This window comes from Ranitomeya imitator, chromosome 8, assembly GCF_032444005.1.
Source record: "Ranitomeya imitator isolate aRanImi1 chromosome 8, aRanImi1.pri, whole genome shotgun sequence".
NCBI classification, from domain to species: domain Eukaryota; kingdom Metazoa; phylum Chordata; class Amphibia; order Anura; family Dendrobatidae; genus Ranitomeya; species Ranitomeya imitator.
The window spans coordinates 202,955,939-202,981,270 of NC_091289.1; the positions used below are offsets into that span (position 1 = coordinate 202,955,939).

A 25,332-nucleotide genomic window follows, 5' to 3' on the forward strand; every position below is an offset into this window, starting at 1 on the left:
GGCTTGCCTCCTCTTTTGGCCGCGTTCACACAGTGCGCCGCTGATATTGCTGCCTCGCCCGACCACGCTCCACACCAATAATGACTCATCCTGAAAAAATTTCAAGAATTATTTTATGAAAACTGTAAAGATGGAGAATCGACCATCATCATCTCCAAACCCCACACCGGGCATAGAAAAAGAAGTACAAGACGATTCCAAAGTGGAGGGACCGGCACCGACAGCGAAGCAGAGCCACAGCCAGGCACCAATCCTAGGTCACTGTCAGCGCTGCAGCCCATCGCCATCAGTGTCGGTGACATTGTAACGAACCTTCAGCAATGTCTGATTGGATGCGGCCCTCTCTCCAGTTTAATCTCACTCCACCCCTGCCTACATAACCATAAAGCTCCGCCCACATTGGGGCATAGAACTCTAGCCTGCAGCGGATGCGGGGGCTCATGTCACTGGCGGTCCAAGATTATTATGTATGGGCCTCATTCACACATCAGCGATTTCTGCTTCTCACAGCAGGGCAACAATGGGGCACACCAGGGATGCACATGGTTGGCGTCCACGCATGACACAGTTTTACTTTTCCAGATGATCCGTGACTCAGATCAGAACCCGGCGTCTCCGGTATTTTTCTTTTTGCACTCTGTACATGAGAAAACAGCGTCAGAAAGAATAACGTGTACGAGTGAATGAGGCCCAACGCTCTATATGACAGCGCTGGACGGTGGCCACAGAAGGCGCGTGTCAGAGATCGGAATCATGGATCCCGTCACCAGCGTTTTAGCTGTTCTAATGCCTTAGTGTCACCATGCCATCGGTCACACTCCGCATGAACCCGGAACGTCCAAGAAACCGACCACCTCTGACACTTGCTGCGCTCCCTGCCATCCCACTGGTGCAAATCCTCAGGTCACTAACAGCAGTCTGATGTCATGATCGCACTGGGGGCTCAGCAACTAGTAAGGCCTCGTTCACACCTCCGTCCAGTCTGCGCGGCCGGTAAGGCCTCGTTCACACCTCCGTCCAGTCTGCGCGGCCGGTAAGGCCTCGTTCACACCTCCGTCCAGTCTGCGCGGCCGGTAAGGCCTCGTTCACACCTCCGTCCAGTCTGCGTGGACGGTAAGGCCTCGTTCACACCTCCGTCCAGTCTGCGCGGCCGGTAAGGCCTCGTTCACACCTCCGTCCAGTCTGCGCGGCCGGTAAGGCCTCGTTCACACCTCCGTCCAGTCTGCGCGGCCGGTAAGGCCTCGTTCACACCTCCGTCCAGTCTGCGCGGCCGGTAAGGCCTCGTTCACACCTCCGTCCAGTCTGCGTGGACGGTAAGGCCTCGTTCACACCTCCGTCCAGTCTGCGCGGCCGGTAAGGCCTCATTCACACCTCCGTCCAGTAAGGCCTCGTTCACACCTCCGTCCAGTCTGCGTGGCCGGTAAGGCCTCGTTCACACCTCCGTCCAGTCTGCGCGGCCGGTAAGGCCTCGTTCACACCTCCGTCCAGTCTGCGTGGCCGGTAAGGCCGCGTTCACACCTCCGTCCAGTCTGCGCAGCTGGTAATGCCTCGTTCACACCTCTATCCAGTCTGCGCGGCCGGTAAGGCTTCGTTCACACCTCCATCCAGTCTACCCAGCTGGTAAGGCCTCGTTCATACCTCCGTCCAGTCTGCGTGGCTGGTAAGGCTTCATTCACACCTCCATCCAGTCTGCGCTGCTGGTAAGGCCTCGTTCACACCTCCGTCCAGTCTGCGCGGCCGGTAAGGCCTTGTTCACACCTCCGTCCAGTCTGCGTGGCCGGTAAGACTTCGTTCACACCTCCGTCCAGTCTACCCAGCTGGTAAGGCCTCGTTCATACCTCCGTCCAGTCTGTGCGGCCGGTAAGGCTTCGTTCACACCTCCGTCCAGTCTGCGCGGCCGGTAAGGCCTCGTTCACACCTCCGTCCAGTCTGCGCGGCCGGTAAGGCCTCGTTCACACCTCCGTCCAGTCTGCGCGGCCGGTAAGGCTTTGTTCACACCTCCGTCCAGTCTGCGTGGCCGGTAAGGCCTCGTTCACACCTCTGTCCAGTCTGCGCGGCCGGTAAGGCCTCGTTCACACGTCTATCCAGTCTGCGCGGCCGGTAAGGCTTCGTTCACACCTCCGTCCAGTCTGCGCGGCCGGTAAGGCCTCGTTCACACCTCCGTCCAGTCTGCGCAGCTGGTAATGCCTCGTTCACACCTCTATCCAGTCTGCGCGGCCGGTAAGGCTTCGTTCACACCTCCGTCTAGTCTGTGCAGCTGGTAATGCCTCGTTCACACCTCCGTCCAGTCTACCCAGCTGGTAAGGCCTCGTTCACACCTCCGTCCAGTCTACCCAGCTGGTAAGGCCTCGTTCACACCTCTGTCCAGTCTGCGTGGCCGGTAAGGCTTCATTCACACCTCTATCCAGTCTGCGCTGCTGGTAAGGCCTCGTTCACACCTCCGTCCAGTCTGCGCAGCCGGTAAGGCCTTATTCACACCTCCGTCCAGTCTACCCAGCTGGTAAGGCCTCGTTCACACCTCTATCCAGTCTGCACGGCAGGTAAGGCCTCGTTCACACCACCGTCCAGTCTGTGCGGCCTGTAAGGCCTCGTTCACACCTCCGTCCAGTCTGTGCAGATGGTAAGGCCTCGTTCACACCTCCGTCCAGTCTGTGCGGCCGGTAAGGCCTCGTTCACACCTCCGTCCAGTCTGTGGTTAAGGCCTCGTTCACACCTCCATCCAGTCTGTGCGGCTGGTCAGGCCTCGTTCACACCTCCGTCCAGTCTGTGCAGATGGTAAGGCCTCGTTCACACCTCCGTCCAGTCTTTGCGGCCGGTAAGGCCTCGTTCACACCTCCGTCCAGTCTGTGCGGCCGGTAAGGCCTCGTTCACACCTCCGTCCAGTCTGTGGGTAAGGCCTCGTTCACACCTCCGTCCAGTCTGTGCAGATGGTAATGCCTCGTTCACACCTCCATCCAGTCTGCGTGGCCGGTAAGGCCTCGTTCACACCTCCGTCCAGTCTGCGTGGCCGGTAAGGCCTCGTTCACACCTCCGTCCAGTCTGTGCAGATGGTAATGCCTCGTTCACACCTCCATCCAGTCTGCGTGGCCGGTAAGGCCTCGTTCACACCTCCGTCCAGTCTGTGCAGATGGTAAGGCCTCGTTCACACCTCCGTCCAGTCTGTGTGGCCGGTAAGGCCTCGTTTACACCTCCGTCCAGTCTGTGCAGATGGTAATGCCTCGTTCACACCTCCATCCAGTCTGCGTGGCCGGTAAGGCCTCGTTCACACCTCCGTCCAGTCTGTGCAGATGGTAAGGCCTCGTTCACACCTCCGTCCAGTCTGTGTGGCCGGTAAGGCCTCGTTCACACCTCCGTCCAGTCTGTGCAGATGGTAAGGCCTCGTTCACACCTCCGTCCAGTCTTTGCGGCCGGTAAGGCCTCGTTCACACCTCCGTCCAGTCTGTGCGGCCGGTAAGGCCTCGTTCACACCTCCGTCCAGTCTGTGGGTAAGGCCTCGTTCACACCTCCGTCCAGTCTGTGCAGATGGTAATGCCTCGTTCACACCTCCATCCAGTCTGCGTGGCCGGTAAGGCCTCGTTCACACCTCCGTCCAGTCTGCGTGGCCGGTAAGGCCTCGTTCACACCTCCGTCCAGTCTGTGCAGATGGTAATGCCTCGTTCACACCTCCATCCAGTCTGCGTGGCCGGTAAGGCCTCGTTCACACCTCCGTCCAGTCTGTGCAGATGGTAAGGCCTCGTTCACACCTCCGTCCAGTCTGTGTGGCCGGTAAGGCCTCGTTCACACCTCCGTCCAGTCTGTGCAGATGGTAATGCCTCGTTCACACCTCCATCCAGTCTGCGTGGCCGGTAAGGCCTCGTTCACACCTCCGTCCAGTCTGTGCAGATGGTAAGGCCTCGTTCACACCTCCGTCCAGTCTGTGTGGCCGGTAAGGCCTCGTTCACACCTCCGTCCAGTCTGTGCAGATGGTAAGGCCTCGTTCACACCTCCGTCCAGTCTTTGCAGATGGTAAGGCCTCGTTCATACGTATGTTCCTCATACAAAGCATGTACATATTACAATCTATGAACTATTAAATGTGTCTGCAAAAAAAAAAAAACATGGAGACATCTGAATTTCAGTAAAGTAACAGATGAAAATCATCTATCTGAGTGCACTGGGGCCGATCACACCTCAACCTTTACCAAGAGCATTAGAGCGGGGCCCTTTCTCATTGGTTGTGTAGATCAGACCATTAGTCTGGTGGCTGTATCTGCCGGGGACACACAGAGCATGGACTGGAGCAAACCACCAAGCTTCGTCAGTTATGTGGATCAGGACATTAGCTTAGGGCCCCTATCTGCTGGGAACACACAGAGCATGGACTGGAGCAAACCACCAAGCTTCGTCAGTTATGTGGATCAGGACATTAGCTTAGGGCCCCTATCTGCTGGGAACACACAGAGCATGGACTGGAGCAAACCACCAAGCTTCGTCAGTTATGTGGATCAGGACATTAGCTTAGGGCCCCTATCTGCTGGGAACACACAGAGCAGGGACTGGAGCGCGACCACCAAGCTTAAACCATTTATGACCCCTTCCCACCGCAGCCAGTTTCCATTATTTGAAGAGCTAGACCTTTTTCGTTTTTACGGGATGAGGGGATAGTGGACTGGATAACGGGAAAAATGTAAACCCCATGCATTTCCGCCAGTGTTCAGACTTGTTTCTACAGAAAACATTTTGTGGAGAAATCGAGCTGGTGATGCCATGGTCTGGGTCATCGCTGTTACGGCTGTACCAAACTTGTCTGGGGTTTTCATTATTTTCCTAAAACTTTTATTTTAGAAAAATCTAAGGCCGGCCTCACACTAGCGTGTTTTACGGACGTAAGAGAGGTGCTGAAAATACGGATTGCATACGATACAATGCTTCTCTATGCCCCAGCTCCTATCAGCCGTATTTTACTGATCCGTATTATACGGTGTTCTACAGCCGTAGAAAATCGCAGCATGTTGCGTTTGTCACCGTATTGCGCAAAAAAATACACCAATGAAAGTCTATGGAAGCCAGAAAAATACGGATTACACACGGACCAGCAGTGTGACTTGCGAGAAATATGCAGCGGTGTTCTATAGAAAAGCCGGCAATTCAGTGCGGTGTACAGTAAAATCACACTGACAGGTTACAGTAGAATAGGTAGAATAAATGTCTACACATAGTATAGGGGTATATGTATATATATATATGTCAGTGAGACACACACATATATATATATTAATATATCATACAGCCGCTAGATAGGAAAAGCCGGCAATTGAATTACCGGCTTTTCTGCTATCTCCTTCACAAACCCGACATGATATGAGACATGATTACATACAGTAAACCATCTCATATCCCCCTTTTTTTGCATATTACACACTACTGTTAGTAGTGTGTATGTGCAAAATTTGGGCGCTCTAGCTATTAAAGGGTTAAATCGCAGAAAAAATTGGCATGGGCTCCCGCGCAATTTTCTCCACCAGAATGGTAAAGCCAGTGACTCAGGGCAGATATTAATAGCCTGGAGAGGGTCCACGGTTATTGCCCCCCCCCCCTGTCTAAAAACATCTGCCCCCAGCCACCCCAGAAAAGGCTCATCTGGAAGATGCGCCTATTCTGGCACTTGGCCACTCTCTTCCCATTCCCGTGTAGCGGTGGGATATGGGGTAATGAAGGGTTAATGTCACCTTGCTATTGTAAGGTGACATTAAGCCAGTTTAATAATGGAGAGGTGTCAATTATGACACCTATCCCTTATTAATTCAATAGTATGAAATGGTTAAAACACACATTATTATAAAGTATTTTAATGAAATAAATACACAGGTTTTTGTAATATTTTATTATACTGGTAATCCACCTGAAGATCCTCGTTCTGTAAAAAAGGTAAAATAAAAAAACAACAATATCCCATACCTTTCATCGTTCTGTCACGTCCCACGCTGTAAATCCATGTGAAGGGGTTAACTAATTTTACAAGCAGAAGCTCTGCTAATGCAGCTGTGCTCCTGTCTGTAAAACCCCAGCGAATGAATGGAATGTAGGTGAATGACCTGTAGTTACCTTCAGTTGTGGTGATGCGCCCTCTGCTGGATGTCCTCATATGAACTCGAGCGTGGGAAAATATTCTGAAAAGTTCCCAGGCTCGAGTTCATATGAGGACATCCAGCAGAGGGCGCATCACCGCAACTGAAGGTAACTACAGGTCATTGACCTATATTCCATTGAGACATATATATATATATATGTCTCACTGACATATATATATAGACAGTATGTTTTTATGATTTTTTGAGCACATGGATCCATTGTATGTCCATGTCAGTTTTGCAAGCCTGCGAGAAAATCTCGCAGTACGGATGCCATACAGATTTCATACGGAGGATGCCATGCGCAAAATACGCTGACACACCCTGCCTACGGAGTACTTACGGATCACCATTTTTTGAATTTTGTGGCGTATTACGGCCGTAAAATACGGACCGTATTTTTATACGGAGTGTGTGGCTGGCCTAAAACTTGTAAAAACAAGGAATCATTTTTGCTGCTGCCATGTTTGGGCTGTCTCTTGGGGGCCTCGCGGACGTTCATGTTTAGGCTGTCTCTTGGGGGCCGCGCGGACGCTTCTCTCCAGACCTGTAATGGCTTCATGTTTGGGCTGTCTCTTGGGGGCCGCACAGACGCTTCTCTCCAGACCTGTAACGGCTTCATGTTTGGGCTGTCTCGTGGGGGCCGCGCGGATGCTTCTCTCCAGACCTGTAATTGCTTCATGTTTGGGCTGTCTCGTGGGGGCCGCGCGGATGCTTCTCTCCAGACCTGTAACGGATTGATGTTTGGGCTGTCTCTTGGGGGCTGCGCAGACGCTTCTCTCCAGACCTGTAACGGCTTCATGTTTGGGCTGTCTCTTGGGGGCTGCGCAGACGCTTCTCTCCAGACCTGTAACGGCTTCATGTTTGGGCTGTCTCTTGGGGCCCGTGCGGACGCTTCTCTCCAGACCTGTAACGGCTTCATGTTTGGGCTGTCTCTTGGGGGCCGCGTGGACGCTTCTCTCCAGTCCTGTAATGGCTTCATGTTTGGGCTGTCTCGTGGGGGCCGAGTGGACGCTTCTCTCCAGACCTGTAGCGGCTTCATGTTTGGGCTGTCTCTCGGGGGCCGTGCGGACGCTTCTCTCCAGACCTGTAATTGCTTCATGTTTGGGCTGTCTCTTGGGGGCCGTGCGGACGCTTCTCTCCAGACCTGTAACGGCTTCATGTTTGGGCTGTCTTTTGGGGGCTGCGCAGATGCTTCTCTCCAGACCTGTAATTGCTTCATGTTTGGGCTGTCTCGCGGGGGCCGCGCGGACGCTTCTCTCCAGACCTGTAACGGCTTCATGTTTGGGCTGTCTCTTGGGGGCCGCGCGAACGCATCTCTCCAGACCTGTAATGGCTTCATGTTTGGGCTGTCTCTTGGGGGCCGCGCGGACGCTTCTCTCCAGACCTGTAATTGCTTCATGTTTGGGCTGTCTCGTGGGGGCCGCGCGGACGCATCTCTCCAGACCTGTAGCGGCTTCATGTTTGGGCTGTCTCTTGGGGGCCGCGTGGACGCTTCTCTCCAGACCTGTAGCGGCTTCATGTTTGGGCTGTCTCATGGGGGCCGCGCGGACGCTTCTCTCCAGACCTGTAACGGCTTCATGTTTGGGCTGTCTCTTGGGGGCCGCGCGAACGCATCTCTCCAGACCTGTAATGGCTTCATGTTTGGGCTGTCTCTTGGGTGCCGCGCGAACCCATCTCTCCAGACCTGTAATGGCTTCATGTTTGGGCTGTCTCTTGGGGGCCGCGCGGACGCTTCTCTCCAGACCTGTAATGGCTTCATGTTTGTGCTGTCTCTTGGGGGCCGCGCGGACGCTTCTCTCCAGACCTGTAATGGCTTCATGTTTGTGCTGTGTCTTGGGGGCCGTGCGAATGCTTCTCTCCAGACCTGTAACGGCTTCATGTTTGGGCTGTCCCTTGGGGGCCGCACGAACGCTTCTCTCCAGACCTGTAATGGCTTCATGTTTGGGCTGTCTCTTGGGGGCCACGCGGACGCTTCTCTCCAGACCTGTAATGGCTTCACGTTTGGGCTGTCTCTTGGGGGCTGCGTGGACGCTTCTCTCCAGACCTGTAATGGCTTCATGCTTGGGCTGTCTCTTGGGGGCCGTGCGGACGCTTCTCTCCAGACCTGTAATTGCTTCATGTTTGGGCTGTCTCTTGGGGGCCGCGCGGACGCTTCTCTCCAGACCTGTAGCGGCTTCATGTTTGTGCTGTGTCTTGGGGGTCATTTGAATGCTTCTCTCCAGACCTGTAGCGGCTTCATGTTTGGGCTGTCTCTTGGGGGCCGCGCGGACGCTTCTCTCCAGAGATGTAGCGGCTTCATGTTTGGGCTGTCTCTCGGGGCCGTGCGGACACTTCTCTCCAGACCTTTAATTGCTTCATGTTTGGGCTGTCTCTTGGGGGCCGCGCGGACGCTTCTCTCCAGACCTGTAACCTCTTCATGTTTGGGCTGTCTCTTGGGGGCCGTTTGAATGCTTCTCTCCAGACCTGTAGCGGCTTCATGTTTGGGCTGTCTCTTGGGGGCCGCGCGAACGCTTCTCTCCAGACCTGAAACGGCTTCATGTTTGGGCTGTCTCTTGGGGGCCTCGCGGACGTTCATGTTTGGGCTGTCTCTTGGGGGCCGCGTGGATGCTTCTCTCCAGACCTGTAATTGCTTCATGCTTGGGCTGTCTCTTGGGGGCCGCGCGAACGCTTCTCTCCAGACCTGTAACGGCTTCATGTTTGGGCTGTCTCTTGGGGGCCGCGCGGACGCTTCTCTCCAGACCTGTAATTGCTTCATGTTTGGGCTGTCTCTTGGGGGCCGCGCGGACGTTTCTCTCCAGACCTGTAATTGCTTCATGTTTGGGCTGTCTCTTGGGGGCCGCGCGGACGCTTCTCTCCAGACCTGTAGCGGCTTCATGTTTGGGCTGTCTCTTGGGGGCCGCGCGAACGCTTCTCTCCAGACCTGAAACGGCTTCATGTTTGGGCTGTCTCTTGGGGGCCGCGCGAACGCTTCTCTCCAGACCTGAAACGGCTTCATGTTTGGGCTGTCTCGTGGGGGCCGCGCGGACGCTTCTCTCCAGACCTGTAGCGGCTTCATGTTTGGGCTGTCTCTTGGGGGCCGCGCGAACGCTTCTCTCCAGACCTGAAACGGCTTCATGTTTGGGCTGTCTCTTGGGGGCCGCGCGAACGCTTCTCTCCAGACCTGAAACGGCTTCATGTTTGGGCTGTCTCTTGGGGGCCGCGCGGACGCTTCTCTCCAGACCTGTAGCGGCTTCATGTTTGGGCTGTCTCTTGGGGGCCGCGCGAACGCTTCTCTCCAGACCTGAAACGGCTTCATGTTTGGGCTGTCTCTTGGGGGCCGCGCGGACGCTTCTCTCCAGACCTGTAGCGGCTTCATGTTTGGGCTGTCTCTTGGGGGCCGCGCGAACGCTTCTCTCCAGACCTGAAACGGCTTCATGTTTGGGCTGTCTCTTGGGGGCCGCGCGGACGCTTCTCTCCAGACCTATAACGGCTTCATGTTTGGGCTGTCTCTTGGGGGCCGCGCGGACGCTTCTCTCCAGACCTGAAACGGCCTCATGTTTGGGCTGTCTCTTGGGGGCCGCGCGGACGCTTCTCTCCAGACCTGTAGCGGCTTCATGTTTGGGCTGTCTCTTGGGGGCCGCGCGGACGCTTCTCTCCAGACCTGTAGCGGCTTCATGTTTGGGCTGTCTCTTGGGGGCCGCGCGGACGCTTCTCTCCAGACCTGTAACGGCTTCATGTTTGGGCTGTCTCTTGGGGGCCGCGCGGACGCTTCTCTCCAGACCTTTGGGGACAGACATTGTTCACAGCATTGTAACAATTTGGGACTTTGATGTTTTGTGTTTTTTTCGAGCTCTTTGATCGGTTCAATTTCAGGACTCGATAGACCTGTGGTCCGGGGACGCAGCGACACCAGGGGGGAGATCACCTATTTATAATGGGAGACATGAGAGGGTGCGAGCCTGACATCGTCTGACCCCACATGGGGCGAGGTACTGCTGCATATAAAGATTGACACGTGTGTAAACGAGGCCTTACCCCGCCGCAGAGACTCCAGCGGCACCATCGATGTCCGTGGTCTCTGTAGTTAGTGGGAGGAATGAGCGTGACGTGTGGCTGCTCAGATGGCAGTGGGCGACCCTCCAATCACTTACAGAGCTGCAGAAAATTCCCAAATACAGTGCCATACCCTCCAGAGCTGCAGCCAATCCCCAGATAGTCTCACCCTCCAGAGCTGCAGACAATACCCAGATACACACTGCCTTACCCTTTAGTCACCTCCAGAGCTGCAGCCAAGCCCCAGATACACATTGCCTTACCCTCCAGTCACCTCCAGAGGTGCAGACAATACCCAGATAGTGTCTCACCTTCCAGTCACCGCCAGAGCTGCAGTCACATTCTGCTGTTACATCGTGTCTTATGCTCCAGAGCTGCAGTCACTATTCTGCTGTTACATCATGTCTCATCCTCCAGTCACCTCCAGAGCTGCAGACAATACCCAGATAGTGTCTCACCCACCAGTCACCGGCAGAGCTGCAGTCACATTCTGCTGTTACATTGTGTCTTATGCTCCAGAGCTGCGGTCACTATTTTATATTTTATTGTTGCATTTTCTTTTGTCAGAATAGTGAATGCAGCTCTGGAGGTGATTAGGGGGCAGACATGCTTTTTCTCTCCTCCGTCACATAATATCGAGGTGTCGCCGGTCACCTGACATCTCACAGCCAATAGTTGCTCTAGAATTGGTGCCTGAATTCTCCTAGAAGCCACAAGTGCAGGGTGTGTGGCCCCGGAGCCGCAGTACCGCAGGTCCCACCATCCACAGAGCCGCCCCTCTATCCTCCTCCGCAGATGTGGTGCTGCGTCCTCAGACGATGACATGGGCTCATGCACAGACGCCGCTCCTCCTCGGGGTCGCATGCATTTCTCATCTTTTATGTGTCCAATAAACGCACAGCCGGTAAAAAACGTGAAAAACTGAAGATTCAGGAAGGAGAAAGTATAAGAGGAAACGGCAGGACACAAAGAGTTAAAAAAGTGAGCGTCCAACCAGCGAGACCCGCCGACACCGCGCTGCGCATCAGAACTCCGAGGGTCCTGAGGTAACCACACCGCGACCCCGGGACGAGGGGCCAATCAGACTCCGGCATCAACAGGTGGAGAGCAGCCTCACACACAGCTGTCCGCACAGAACTGTCATCGTGCTCCAGCGCAGCATATCACACTGCGTGCCGCCGTGCTCCACAGCAGATCACACTGCGTGCCGCAGTGCTCCAGCGCAGCATATCACACTGCGTGCTGCCGTGCTCCGGAGCAGATCACACTGCGTGCTGCCGTGCTCCGGAGCAGATCACACTGCGTGCTTCCATGCTCCGGAGCAGATCACACTGCGTGCTGCCGTGCTCCGGAGCAGATCACACTGCGTGCTGCCGTGCTCCAGAGCAGATCACACTGCGTGCTGCCGTCCTCCAGAGCAGATCACACTGCGTGCTGCCGTTCTCCAGAGCAGATCACACTGCGTGCTGCCGTGCTCGAGCGCAGCATATCACACTGCGTGCTGCCGTGCTCCAGAGCAGATCACACTGCGTGCTGCCGTGCTCCAGAGCAGATCACACTGCGTGCTGCCGTGCTCCGGAGCAGATCACACTGCGTGCTGCCGTGCTCCGGAGCAGATCACACTGCGTGCTGCCGTGCTCCGGAGCAGATCACACTGCGTGCTGCCGTGCTCCGGTGCAGATCACACTGCGTGCTGCCGTGCTCCGGTGCAGATCACACTGCGTGCTGCCGTCCTCCAGAGCAGATCACAATGCGTGCTGCCGTCCTCCAGAGCAGATCACACTGCGTGCTGCCGTCCTCCAGAGCAGATCACACTGCGTGCTGCCGTCCTCCAGAGCAGATCACACTGCGTGCTGCCGTGCTCCATAGCAGCCAACAGTGGTGAACGCCAGCAGCCGAGACCAGGATAGCGGAAACATCTCCATGGTAAAGAGGAAAGAAACAATGTGGGTGAAGCAGTGAGGACCTGCTCAAAGCTATGTCCGGAGGGCAGATCACTGCAGATCCCCGGCAGCAACAGATCTGGATTCTCCTGGTGACAAGCTCAATAACAAGCGAGGAGCGTCGTGTTGTGACCCGCGGTGGAGTCTGAGACCCCACAATCCTCAGCAGGTGAAGCAGACGTGCGCAGAGTCCAGGAGGCGCTATCCCCTTGCGGGCCGCGGTGGGGGCTTCCCAATATCCACTGTGATGTTCGTGTACATGGGGAATTTAGAAAAATGGACGACTTGGTAGTGGAGCGTGTGGATCCCGTCCTTCTTCATCGTCACCTTAGTGTTCTGGATCTTTGTGAACCTGAAAAAAAAAAATGGTGAAGTTACAAAAAGCAAACAAAGTGCAGACGACAAAAACCTCTGCTCATGGTTCATCCTCCAGACACCTCCTGAGCTGCAGTCACTGTTCTGCTGTTACATCGTGTCTTATCCTCCAGTCACCTCCAGAGCTGCAGTCACTGTTCTGCTGTTACATCGTGTCTTATCCTCCAGTCACCTCCAGAGCTGCAGTCACTATTCTGCTGTTACATCGTGTCTTATGCTCCAGTCACCTCCAGAGCTGCATTCACTATTCTGCTGTTACATCATGTCTTACCCTCCAGTCACCTCCAGAGCTGCAGTCACTATTCTGCTGTTACATCATGTCTTACCCTCCAGAACTGCATTCACTATCCTGCTGTTACATCGTGTCTTACCCTCCAGTCACCTCCAGAGCTGCAGTCACTATTCTGCTGTTACATTGTGTCTTACCCTCCAGTCACCTCCAGAGCGGCGGTCACTATTCTGCTGTTACATCGTGTCTTATCCTCCAGTCACCTCCAGAGCTGCACTCACTATTCTGTTGCTTCACAGCTTACGATCCAGTCACCTCCAGAGCTGCGGTCTCTATTCTGATGTTCCATGGTGTCTGATCCTCCAGAGCTGCACTCACTATTCTGTTACTAAACGTCTTACCCTACAGTCACCTCCAGAGCTGCGGTCACTATTCTGCTGTTCCATTGTGTCTGATCCTCCAGTCGCACCTCCCTTTGAGAAAGCACACGTGAAACGTGCGTCGGGGCAGTTGCCTCCTCTAGACCCCACCTCCTCTACCTCGTGTAGTGAATACGAGGGGTGGTCCGTGCACCCTCCACGTTTAGGGTCTGATGCTTTCCTCCTTTGTACACCTTACAGCCATCACACTGCTCCTCTGTATTGTGGAAACTGATTACTCCACTTTTTTGTTTCTCCGTTGCATTAATGTTATGGGGGGCTGCACTATTTATCTGGTTTATTAGGGGGGTGCACCAATTTTCCCCACTCTACACTGATCATGCGTTTTTTTCGACAATTTTGCGTGCCTAATATGGAGCTTTTGGCTTCAGCCCTGTGGGACTCGTGCCCTCCTCTGGGGCGGTGTCTCAGGTTATGTGTTGGATTCAACACTTTCAACCTGAAAAACTATAAAACTAGAGATGCGGAGAGATTCAGCTGACACTCTGCACATCTCCGTCGACACAAAGCCTCCCAAACGCACAGGACAAATACGCTGCCACCAGCTCCGATTTCTTAATTAATAACGAGTCAGGAGCCCACCCAGATTAGTAGCGTAATTCACCTCAGAGGACGTGACAGTTCGTTATAGAGCAAGTAGAGACAAAGCTAGTAATTTTATATTTTACTCCAAAAAAGGTAGGCAGTGTTTACAGAAGGGTAAAAATATATTATAAAATGAGACGATTAGGTATATACAGACGATTACAAATAAAAAGGGATTAACAGAAGAAAAAAAACACTTACAGTTCCTTATATCATTTCAGCTTATGGCAGACCATGTGGCTCGGGGGAGGGGCGATACATCAAGATGCATTATAGAGAATCTCTCAGCTAGCTTCCTGGTCAGGTCAAAGGCTAGTGAAAACTGAGCTTTCAGGGTCTCATACCCCTTGGTCTTGACATCACTGAGGGCGGAGCTACGAAATGCTCTTCTACTTTCTCAGAGGGACTCAGAGTTATGGAACATTCATATCCCCTGTGGCTCCAGGATGCAACCTTGTATAGTGATCACGGAACCAGCCTTCTTTCGGGCATGAGCTGGGTGTTAATTTGAGCCCAAACACGACGTGCTTATGAGCCCCTGTTAAGCAGCATTGTTTCTCCGTATCCGCAAGGCCTAGAAAATGCACTGTGTGATGGCCCGGCCGATGCACCTATCAAATATATAACTTCAATATCTCTGTCACTAATTGGGGTCATGTGATGCCTTACTATTAAGGTGGTACATGACCAAGAGCACATGGTTTTCAGACAAAGGATTTCTACACACTCCTGCATTCGAGAGGAAGGGGGGGGGGGCAGAGTCCCACACTGGAGTTTCAAGTTACAGCAGTATTCAGGGGGGAGTGAGTTGCCTGCAGGCCAAGACAGAGAGGAAGAGCTTTCTAAGCAAAGTGTCTGGAACCATGACACCTTCTAAAAAAATCCCTCAGACCGTTGCATTTTTACATTATCGTGACAACATCTCCAGGCATGCTGACTGTTTCCTGTCTCGGCAGTAACATTCCACAACATTCTGCACATCTCCAGGCATGCTGACTGTTTCCTGTCTCGGCAGTAACACTCCACACATCTGCAGGCATGCTGACTGTTTCCTGTCTCAGCAGTAACAATCCACCATGTACATATTGTATTCGCGGAGGAGGATTTACCGCTGGGGGTTCGGCTCGTTGTGCTTGTCGCGCTCATGTTTGATCATTCGATAACGACCGATGCGAATGTCGGGTCTGGAGACCTTCATCCCGTTCAGCGTAATCCTGGAAGAGAAGCAAAAGTGGGTGAGAAACATGCGGGTCACCTCTAGTAATGATGGGAGGGGGGTAGGATCACCACTAGTAATGATGTAGGGGGGTAGGATCACCACTAGTAATGATGTAGGGGGTAGGATCACCACTAGAAATGATGTAGAGGGGGGTAGGATCACCACTAGTAATGATGTAGGGGGGGTAGGATCACCACTAGAAATGATGTAGGGGGTGTAGGATCACCACTAGTAATGATGTAAAGGGGGTAGGATCATCTCTAGTAATGATGTAGGGGGTAGGATCACCACTAGTAATGATGTAGAGGGGGGTAGGATCACCACTAGTAATGATGTAGGGGGGGTAGGATCACCACTAGTAATGATGTAGAGGGGGTAGGATCATCTCTAGTAATGATGTAGGGGGTAGGATCACCACTAGTAATGATCTGGGGAGGTAGGATCATCTCTAGTAATGATGTAGGGGGGTAGGATCACCTCTAGTAATGATGTAGGGGGGTAGGATCACCACTAGTAATGATGTAGGGAGGCAGGATCACCACTAGTAATGATCTGGGGAGGTAGGATCATCTCTAGTAATGATGTGGGGGGTAGGATCACCTCTAGCAATGATGTAGAGGGGGGTAGGATCACCACTAATAATGATGAGGGGGGGTAGGATCACCACTAGTAATGATGTAGGGGGGTATGATCATCACTAGTAATGATGTGGGTTGGGGGGTAGGATCACCTCTAGTAATGATGCAGAGGGGGTAGGATCACCATTAGTAATGATCTGGGGGGGGGGGGGGTAGGATCACCGCTAGTAATGATGTAGGGGGGTAGGATCACCACTAGTAATGATGTGGGGGGTAGGATCACCACTAGTAGTGATGTAGGGGGGTAGGATCACCGCTAGTAATGATCTGGAGGGGTAGGATCACCTCTAGTAGATCTGGGACACTAGGTGGGAGATTGTCCCCCAGAGCTGCCTCACTATACGACACCCCCACCAGACCTGTAACACATCTGCCCCGTCATAGAATATAATGCAGCCCCTTGTATCGAATATAATGTACCCCCCATAGAATATAATGCAGCCCCTCAGAATATAATGCAGCCCCCCCATAGAATATAATGCAGCTCTCCACAGAATATATTCTATGAAGGGCTGCATTATATTCTATGGGAGGCTGCATTATATTCTATGGCGGCTGCATTATATTCTATTGGGGGGATGCATTACATTCTATGGGGGGCTGCATTATATTCTATGGGGGGCTGCTTTATATTCTATGCGGGACTGCATTATATTCTAGGGAGAGCTGCATTATATTCTATGGGGGGTACATTATATTCTATGCAAGGGGTGACTTGGGGTTGTGCCTGCAAGGGTTAATCTATCTCCCCACTCTCAGTCCAGCATTCAACCTCTGTCCTATGCTGTAATGGACTCAAATCACACACCGACCCAGGCCACACACCCGCTCATACGCGCTGCCACCACTCATCGAATACACAGGCGATGAGTCCTGGAACTAATAATACTAATAAAAATATGTCTATCACTCATAAGGCTCACACACCTTAGGCTATGGATTCTTTTAGAACATTCAAGGTTCAACTTGTTAAAGTTTTATACTATAATAGCAAAAAGTTCAATGCTTACAAAAAGGCCGGTTTCACACGTCAGTGTCTCCGGTACGTGAGGTGACAGTTTCCTCACATCCCGGAGCCACTGACACACGTAGACACATTGAAATCAATGCATCTGTGCAGATGTCATTGATTTTTTGCGGACTGTGTCTCCGTGTGCCAAACACGGAGACATGTCAGTGTTCGTGGGAGCGCACGTATTACACGGACCCATTAAAGTCAATGGGTCCGTGTAAAACACGTACCGCACATGGACGTTGTCCGTGTGCAGTCCGTGTGCCGTGCAGGAGACAGCGCTCCAGTAAGCGCTGTCCCCCCCACATGGTGCTGAAGCAGCGATTCATATCTTCTGTGCAGCAGCGTTTGCTGCAGAGAAGATATGAATAATCCATATTTTTGTGGTTTTTCGTGTATAAAATAAAGGTCCATGTCCCCACCCCCTGTGCGCCCCCCCGCTGTTCTGAAAATACTCACCCAGCTCTCTTGTTGGCTGTCGCTGCTTCCTCTCCTGGCTGCACCTTCTACTGTATGCGGTCACCTGGAGCCGCTCATTTACAGTCATGAATATGCGGCTCCACCTCCCATAGGGGTGGAGCCGCATATTCATTACTGTAAATGAGCGGCCCCACGTGACCGCATACAGTAGAAGGTGCAGCCAGGAGAGGAAGCAGCGACAGCCAACAAGAGAGCTGGGTGAGTATTTTCAGAACAGCGAGGGGGGGGGGGGGGGGAAGGGGCGCACAGGGGGTGGGGACATGGACCTTTATTTTATACAAGAAAGACCCCCAAAAAAATGGATTATTCATATCTTCTCTGCAGCAAACGCTGCTGCACAGAAGATATGAGTCGCGGTTTCAGCACGATGCAGAGGACAGCGCTAAACTTTAGCGCTGTCTCCTGCACGCTCCGTGTGGTACCCAGTGGGCACACGGGCGGCACACGTGTGCCGCTCGTGTGCCACACTGATGTGCCACAGAAACGCAGGGGCACACGGACACAGGTAATTCCGGTACCGATTTTTTCCGGTACCGGAATTATCTGGACGTGTGGGACTGCTCTAAGAAAAAGGTATAAAAATATGGTAATAAAAAGACATACAACTTATGCAAACAATGTCAAAATAAACAGGATAAACTTACAGAAATCATCTAACTGGTAGTCTGCTTTCTGCTCCCTGAGGGGGGGTGAATGTAGTTGTGGAACACACCAGCTTCTCAAGGCGTCCTCACATGTGAACACAATTCTCTGTCTGCAGCCTAAATTTATTACTTTGGTCTGAGGTCAGGTTTCTAAACCGGCCTCCCAGGTTAATATCATAATTGCGGTCTGTTTGATTGGGCACGGCTGCTCTACTAATGAATATATATTATTTTCCTCTGGAGACACTTGTGAGATGGATGTGAAAATGCATTAAACTATATGAAGAACTATGGGGTGCATTATACTCTATGGGGGGCTACATTATAGTCTATGATGGGGCTGCACTATACTATATAAGGGGGGCTGCATTATATTCTATGGGTGGCTGTATTATACTATATGAGGGGGCTGCATTATACTCTTAGTGAAGACTATGGGCAGTGCATTATACTATATGTAGTATATGGGACTTGCATTATACTATATCGAGGACAATGTGAAAATGCATTAAACTATATGAAGAACTATGGGGTGCATTATACTATAGTAAGTGCATTGTACTACATTGAGGACTATGAGGAGTGTATTATACCAGATGGAGGACTATGGGAAGTGTATTATAGCAGACAGAGGACTATAGGGAGTGTATTATACCATATGGAGGACTATGGGAAGTGTATTATACCAGATGGAGGACTATAAGGAGTGTATTATACCAGACAAAGGACTATTTGCAGTGTATTATAGCATGTGGAGGACTATTGCGAGTGTATTATAGCATACGGAGGACTATTGGGAGTGTATTATACCATACGGAGGACTACTGGGAGTGTTTTACACCATATGGAAGACTATGGGGAGCACATTATACTCTATGGAGGACTGTGGGATGCATTATACTATGTGGAGGACTATGGGGTGTGTCACGGTTCACAGGGGGGATCCCTTTATCATCCCCACCACTCACAACAAATAGTCGACTGAACAGACGGCTGTGAGGTGGCCTTCCAGGCTTTGAAAACAGCCCTGTGGAACTCTCCCGTGTTAAAAGCAGTTGACAGCAGTCGACTGTCACGATTCACGAGGATACCTTTATCATCCCCAGCACTCACACCAATTTGTCATGCACCGAGGTTCTTTGGTTGCCCCTGGTTCTTTCTGAAGGGGATTTATCTATATCCCACTTCCCAGTTCCGGTTTGGAACTTGCAGCTCTCTGGCGCCCCCCCTTACCCTCAGGTCAGACAAAGGCACGGCACCTAGGATAATTAGCCACCAGAAAGGCTGTCTTACTTTGTACTGGCTAAGGCGCCCACTGCAGCTAGGGCGATATAACTACTCCCACTCAGGCGGGAACAATAATCATCAACGTTGTCGATACAAAGCCTCCCAAACGCACAGGACAAATTCCGCTGCCACCAGCTCCGATTTTCTAATAATTAACGGGTGTGGAGCCGACCCGATTAGTAGCATAATTCACCTCAAAGCACTTGACAGTACGCTATAGAGCAATGAGAGACAAGATAGTAATTTTATATTTTACTCCAAAAAAGGTAGGCAGTGGTTACTGAAGTATAAAAAAGATATTATAAAGTAGACAAGTATCGTATGTACAGTACAATTACAAATAAAATGGGATTTAAGGTTGAAAAAACACTTACATTTCCTTATGTCATTTCATCTCATGGCTGACCGTGTGCTGTGGGGAAAGGGCGAGCATATATCCAGATGCATCACCCGTCTCTCAGCTAGACCCCCGGACAAAAGACGTGTGAATTTTACTCACTTATTTCCGAGCCTAAAACCAAAAAATTCCCCCTGTGGTGACCTCACTTAGAGGCAGAATCCTCCCCTTTTCTTAGAGTTATGGCAACCATTTTTATACATAGCTCGCTGTATGAACCTCGTATACGAAAGACACAATGATCAGGATGTGCACCCCGTCGGGGGGATTCTTTTAAGAGTAAAAGCGTAGTTACATGACTCGCTTACAGAGAAACCCGCTCCTTGCACTCGTCGGGTTTGGCTACTAGCGATTTCCGTGAGCTATAGATCTCTTGATCCGGAATATATAATCCTTATATCTCTAGCCCTGATCGGTGCCAATATACATAACCTTAAAAGAACAATTAAATCCCATGGTTGCTGTTCCAGTTTTAGCTGGTATTCGGTTGGAGGGGAGAATGAGAAGTGTAGGGAGACTTGTCTGTCGCAGCACAGAGCCATAAACATTCCTGGTCTCGCATTACAACTATATAGCAGGGGGGAGGGAGTTGCCTGCAGGCTTAGAATTCAGCCTACTGTTGGCAGGCACAGGAAACTGCAGCTGAGAGCTCTGTATGTGTAATTGAAGTAATCAGAAGTTCTTCCTATTTCCTGACAGGGTGTATTTACTAAACAAGCAAAATGCTGCCTATTCATCGAGTGATTGGATTGGTTATATCAGAACAGAAATCATTGTTCTCGGCAGCACATCGCTGGTGTAAACTGAAGATGTGCTGCTGATAACATGATACTGTCTGGGGACAGACTCATCTACTAGTGATCCTTCTGTCCCCATTATCCTTCCTCAGTGTAAGGAGCCCGGGAAACTCGTTTAGCGGCCTGAAATCAGGGCGTGTAAATACAACCAAAATGTTTCTGTGCGATGTGCAATATGTCAGCATTTGGGGCCCTTTTAAAGCTTTTGCCCAGGGCCCCACTTTGCCCAATAGCGGCCCTGGGTGGATGATGATACATGTGGCATTGGTGCATGATGATGCATGCGGTGGATGATGATACACACAAGATCCCACAGTGCCGGCAGCAGTATGGAGTTCTGCACCTGTTGTAGATGTCGTCGTCCTCTCCGCCCCAGCCCCAATATTCGTTAGGAAAACCATTGATCTTCAAGAACTGCGCCTTCGTCAGACCAGAAACTCCTCCGAAGTATCCGGCGTACGGGAGCCTGGAAGGGAAAGAAACTGCTCAGAGAAACGTGCAGCGGCAGGTGTGCACACAGACGTACGGCTGCTCCTGACGCCGGCCCGGGATACAAGCTTCAGCGACATCTGTTCCCGCGGTCACGCTTTTCTTTCCCTGGAAAGTGACTGTCTCTTTAAAGGCAGAGTCCATTACCTGAAGCCGAACTTGTCCATGGCGATGGCGAAGTGTCGCGGCTGCTCGTAGCAGTGGTACAGGTTCCGGTCATCCATGGGGATGAGATCCACGTCGCTGAAGATGAAGCAGTCGTACTCCGCGTCCTTCAGCGCCTCAAGAAAGCCAACGTTCAGGAGCTTGGCGCGATTAAAGGTCTCCTCACCGTGCTGCCGACAGAAAGCAAGGGGTTAATCATGTGTCTGACCTGTACCGTAATAAGGAGCAGCCACCGCGGTGCACAGTGCTGAGGACGCGAGCCCCGCAGAGACCCCCAGCTGCCCAGAGACACCCCCGCAGAGACCCCCAGCTGCCCAGAGACACCCCCTGCCCCTCCGGAGATGCCGCCAGCCCACCCAGAGACATGCCCAGCCCCTCCGGTGACGCCCCCGCAGAGACCCCCAGCTGCCCAGAGACACCTCCAGCTGCCCAGAGACACCCCCAGCTGCCCAGAGACGCCCCCACAGAGACCCCCAGCCCGCCTAGAGACACCTCCAGCTGCCCAGAGATGCCCCCAGCTGCCCGGTGACGCCCCCACAGAGACCCCCAGCTGCCCAGAGACACCCCCTGCCCCTCCGGAGATGCCGCCAGCCCACAAAGAGACATGCCCAGCCCCTCCGGTGACGCCCCCGCAGAGACCCCCAGCTGCCCAGAGACACCTCCAGCTGCCCAGAGACACCCCCAGCTGCCCAGAGACGCCCCCACAGAGACCCCCAGCCCGCCTAGAGACACCTCCAGCTGCCCAGAGATGCCCCCAGCTGCCCGGTGACGCCCCCACAGAGACCCCCAGCTGCCCAGAGACACCCCCTGCCCCTCCGGAGATGCCGCCAGCCCACAAAGAGACATGCCCAGCCCCTCCGGTGACGCCCCCGCAGAGACCCCCAGCTGCCCAGAGACACCTCCAGCTGCCCAGAGACACCCCCAGCTGCCCAGAGACGCCCCCACAGAGACCCCCAGCCCGCCTAGAGACACCTCCAGCTGCCCAGAGATGCCCCCAGCTGCCCGGTGACGCCCCCACAGAGACCCCCAGCTGCCCAGAGACACCCCCTGCCCCTTCGGAGATACCGCCAGCCCACCCAGAGACATGCCCAGCCCCTCTGGTGACGCCCCCGCAGAGACCCCCAGCTGCCCAGAGACACCCCCAGCCCGCCCAGAGATGCCCCCAGCTGCCCAGAGACACCCCCAGCTGCCCAGAGACACCCCCAGCTGCCCAGAGACGCCCCCACAGAGACCCCCAGCTGCCCAGAGACACCCCCTGCCCCTCCGGAGATGCCGCCAGCGCACCCAGAGACATGCCCAGCCCCTCCAGTGACGCCCCCACAGAGACGCCCCCAGCTGCCCAGAGATGCCCCCACAGAGACCCCCAGCTGGCCAGAGACACCCCCTGCCCCTTCGGAGATACCGCCAGCCCACCCAGAGACATGCCCAGCCCCTCTGGTGACGCCCCCGCAGAGACCCCCAGCTGCCCAGAGACACCTCCAGCTGCCCAGAGACACCCCCAGCCCGCCCAGAGATGCCCCCAGCTGCCCAGAGACACCCCCAGCTGCCCAGAGACACCCCCAGCTGCCCAGAGACGCCCCCACAGAGACCCCCAGCTGCCCAGAGACACCCCCAGCTGCCCAGAGACGCCCCCACAGAGACCCCCAGCTGCCCAGAGACACCCCCAGCTGCCCAGAGACACCCCCTGCCCCCACAGAGACCCCCAGCTGCCCAGAGACCCCCCCAGCTGCCCAGAGACGCCCCCACAGAGACCCCCAGCTGCCCAGAGACACCCCCTGCCCCTCCGGAGATGCCGCCAGCGCACCCAGAGACATTGCCAGCCCCTCCAGTGACGCCCCCACAGAGACGCCCCCAGCTGCCCAGAGACGCCCCCACAGAGACCCCCAGCCGAGAGAGAGACGGAGATTTTTCCCCTGCCTTGAAAATCCTTCTGGGCATGCTCAGAGGGAAAAACGGGATCTGTCGCTGGATTCCTGTGTGTGACGGTCAGCGACGGATCCTGCGCCCATAGGCTTCCATTGGAGCCAGTGACGGGCAGCGCAGGATGCGTCGCTGACCAATTTTCTGACTTGCAGAATAAACGTTCCTCTGAATGTTTTCTCCGCCCCACCTGACCGTTTTTTACGCAGGATCCAGTGCACGACGGATGAAACGGATGGCCATCCGTCACTAATACAAGTCTATGAGAAAATGCAGGATGCTGCATTCTCAAAAATCAACGTATCTCGACGGGAGCTGAAAGACGGAAGCGTGAACGAGGCCTAAGTCACATTACACGACTCGTTAAAGGGCTGATTGTGACTTGCAGGACCGCTGCTTCCAACAGGTGGCGCTATAGAGTCCAAGTCCGCTTTTTCTCTGAAGAGGCAATTTGCATGTGTAGTATATTGAAATTCAGCTGGGTATCTGTCGTCATAGCAACTCGTGTCTCCAGGAGGAGGAGCTATGAAACTGGGGAGGAGTCGATGGAGTGGTGGGATCCGGCCTTCACCAAGATGAGGGTCTGCCGAGGAACCAAGACCCATGTATACAGGGGATATAGAAAGTCTACACGCCCTATGAAAGGCAGGTTATTGTCATGTAGAAGATTCGTCTCAGGACTTTCCCCATTAATGTCGCCAGATTCTGTACAAATCCTGAGAGGAACAAACTACAGGGAAAAATATAAATGACCTACAGTATTGTGGATGCATAAGTGTGCACACCCATTGGGGCTGTGGTTGTGCCAGGATTAACTGACCACATTTCCCCCGTGTTACACAGTAGTCAGCACTCAGCCGCCGTCATGTACAGTGATTCTGATTAACCCCAGAGAAAGTGTCACTGCTCCAGGAGACCATTCCTGGGCTGTAAACAGCTGACAACACAGCAAAGGATCTCAGTGTGGAAAATTGTCAGTCAGGAGAAGGGAACAAAAAGATTTCCCAGCTATTAGATCTATCATGGATACAGTGAAGACGTCATCAGGGAGCGGCTGAGATTTCTCAGAACAGCGTCATCACCGAGAACTGGATGTCCCTCACACATCAGTAACAAGAGGAACATGGAGGTTGCAGGAGGCCAAGGGCAACAACAGAGGAGCTGCAGGAGGCCGAGAGCAACATTAGAGGAGCTGCAGGAATTTCTGTCCAGTCCTGGTTGTGTCCTGAATGGGACTACAATCTCCAGTATTCTTCATATCTCCGGTCTGTGGGGTAAGGGAGGGGAAGATGGAGACTTCTCTTACAAAATATCCAGGCTGGCAACGATGTGCCCAAGCCCCCATCACGTGGGCCACAAGTATGTGGGAAACGAGGTCTGTCTCATGAGACCGAATGGGAAATTTGTGGCCATAATTCCAGAAGGTACAAAGTGAAATCAGTCATCACCAGAAGACCTCCATCCTCACAGTGAGGTATGGTGGGGTCAGCATTGGGCTCTGGAGCTGTATAGGAATGGCCAAGCGTAGACGTGAACCCAATGGGAAGTCTGGGTGACCTAGAGGACGCTTTACACAGATGACACTGCAATCACATGTGGAGCTACTGCCAGGAGGACCCGGCAAAGATTGGCAATCCGAGATGTGCAGAGCGATTGACCCCAAAAATACCTGTTTTGCTTTCTTCCACTTCCTGCACACCCCTGTGGATTCCTCTGTTATATGTGAGTGAAAATGTTGTGTGTGGAGTTTTCAGTTTACCCTTGTCTTCCAGCAAAACAGGGGTTAGTCGACCATGTTGGAAATCCCTGGGTTCAGCTGTGCTCGGTTAGCCACTCCTTTTCCCTATATAACCAGGGCTCTATTACCAAGTCCTTGTCAAAGTTAGCTCTTGCTGCATGATATTGGAGTGTGAGAAGTAGAGCTGGAGGAGGTATAAACGACTGTTGTCTGGTTTGTACGCTTGATAATTCCTTGTCCTTCCATGTTTTCGTTTCTTCCCCTTCCTGCACACCCTGGTGCATTCCTCTGTTATATGTGAGTGAATATTTTGTATGCATGGAGTTTTGTTAACTCTTGTCCATGTTGCCTTGTTTGTCGGGTTGGTGTACTGCGGTGCACAGTAGCGCCCCCTCTTCCCTGTGTGGGGGAAGGGGATAGACGAAGGGATAACTTGGGTGGTAAGACAAGGGTGGAGGCCCCGGCGTTTTCGCCATCTGAAGTATCCCAAGGAGCAGGGCGAGCTTGGGCGCCCCCTAGTGTTAGGGACAGTGAAGAAGCCCCTGGTCCTGGGTCACCCGACAGCTCTGTTGTGACATAGCTCTGATCGCTACCATTTTCTCTGATCCGTGATGGATCCAATCTCTGCTCTGACAGGGCAGTTGCAGCAGCTCAGTTTGGAGGTGGCGTATTTACGCATGGTGGTTAGACAGCACTTTATTACATCTGGTGTGGGGATCTCGCTCTACAGGTAAACCACAGTGGAGCCCAAGGTCGCATTACCAGACAGGTTCTCTGGGGGGGTGACAAGTCTCCTGTGTTCCGTGAGGCCTGTAAACTGTACTTCAGG

General features: G+C 53.1%; 1 protein-coding gene across 2 annotated transcripts in view; it reads right to left on the bottom strand.

Annotated features, from left to right (window-relative positions):
* Nucleotides 1–11,003: 11,003 nt before the first annotated feature.
* Nucleotides 11,004–25,332, bottom strand: part of B4GALT2 (beta-1,4-galactosyltransferase 2) — a 51,872-nt gene continuing 37,543 nt past the window's right edge. The window contains exons 4-7 of one of the 2 annotated variants that reach the window (XM_069735861.1): nucleotides 20,828–21,015; nucleotides 20,535–20,657; nucleotides 14,827–14,931; nucleotides 11,004–12,440 (exon numbers count right to left, since the gene is read on the bottom strand). In XM_069735861.1, coding sequence (XP_069591962.1) covers nucleotides 12,290–12,440; nucleotides 14,827–14,931; nucleotides 20,535–20,657; nucleotides 20,828–21,015 — 567 coding nt within the window. In that variant the 3' untranslated portion in view covers nucleotides 11,004–12,289. The remainder of the gene's footprint in view (nucleotides 12,441–14,826; nucleotides 14,932–20,534; nucleotides 20,658–20,827; nucleotides 21,016–25,332) is intronic. The other variant, XM_069735862.1, reaches the window with a different exon arrangement.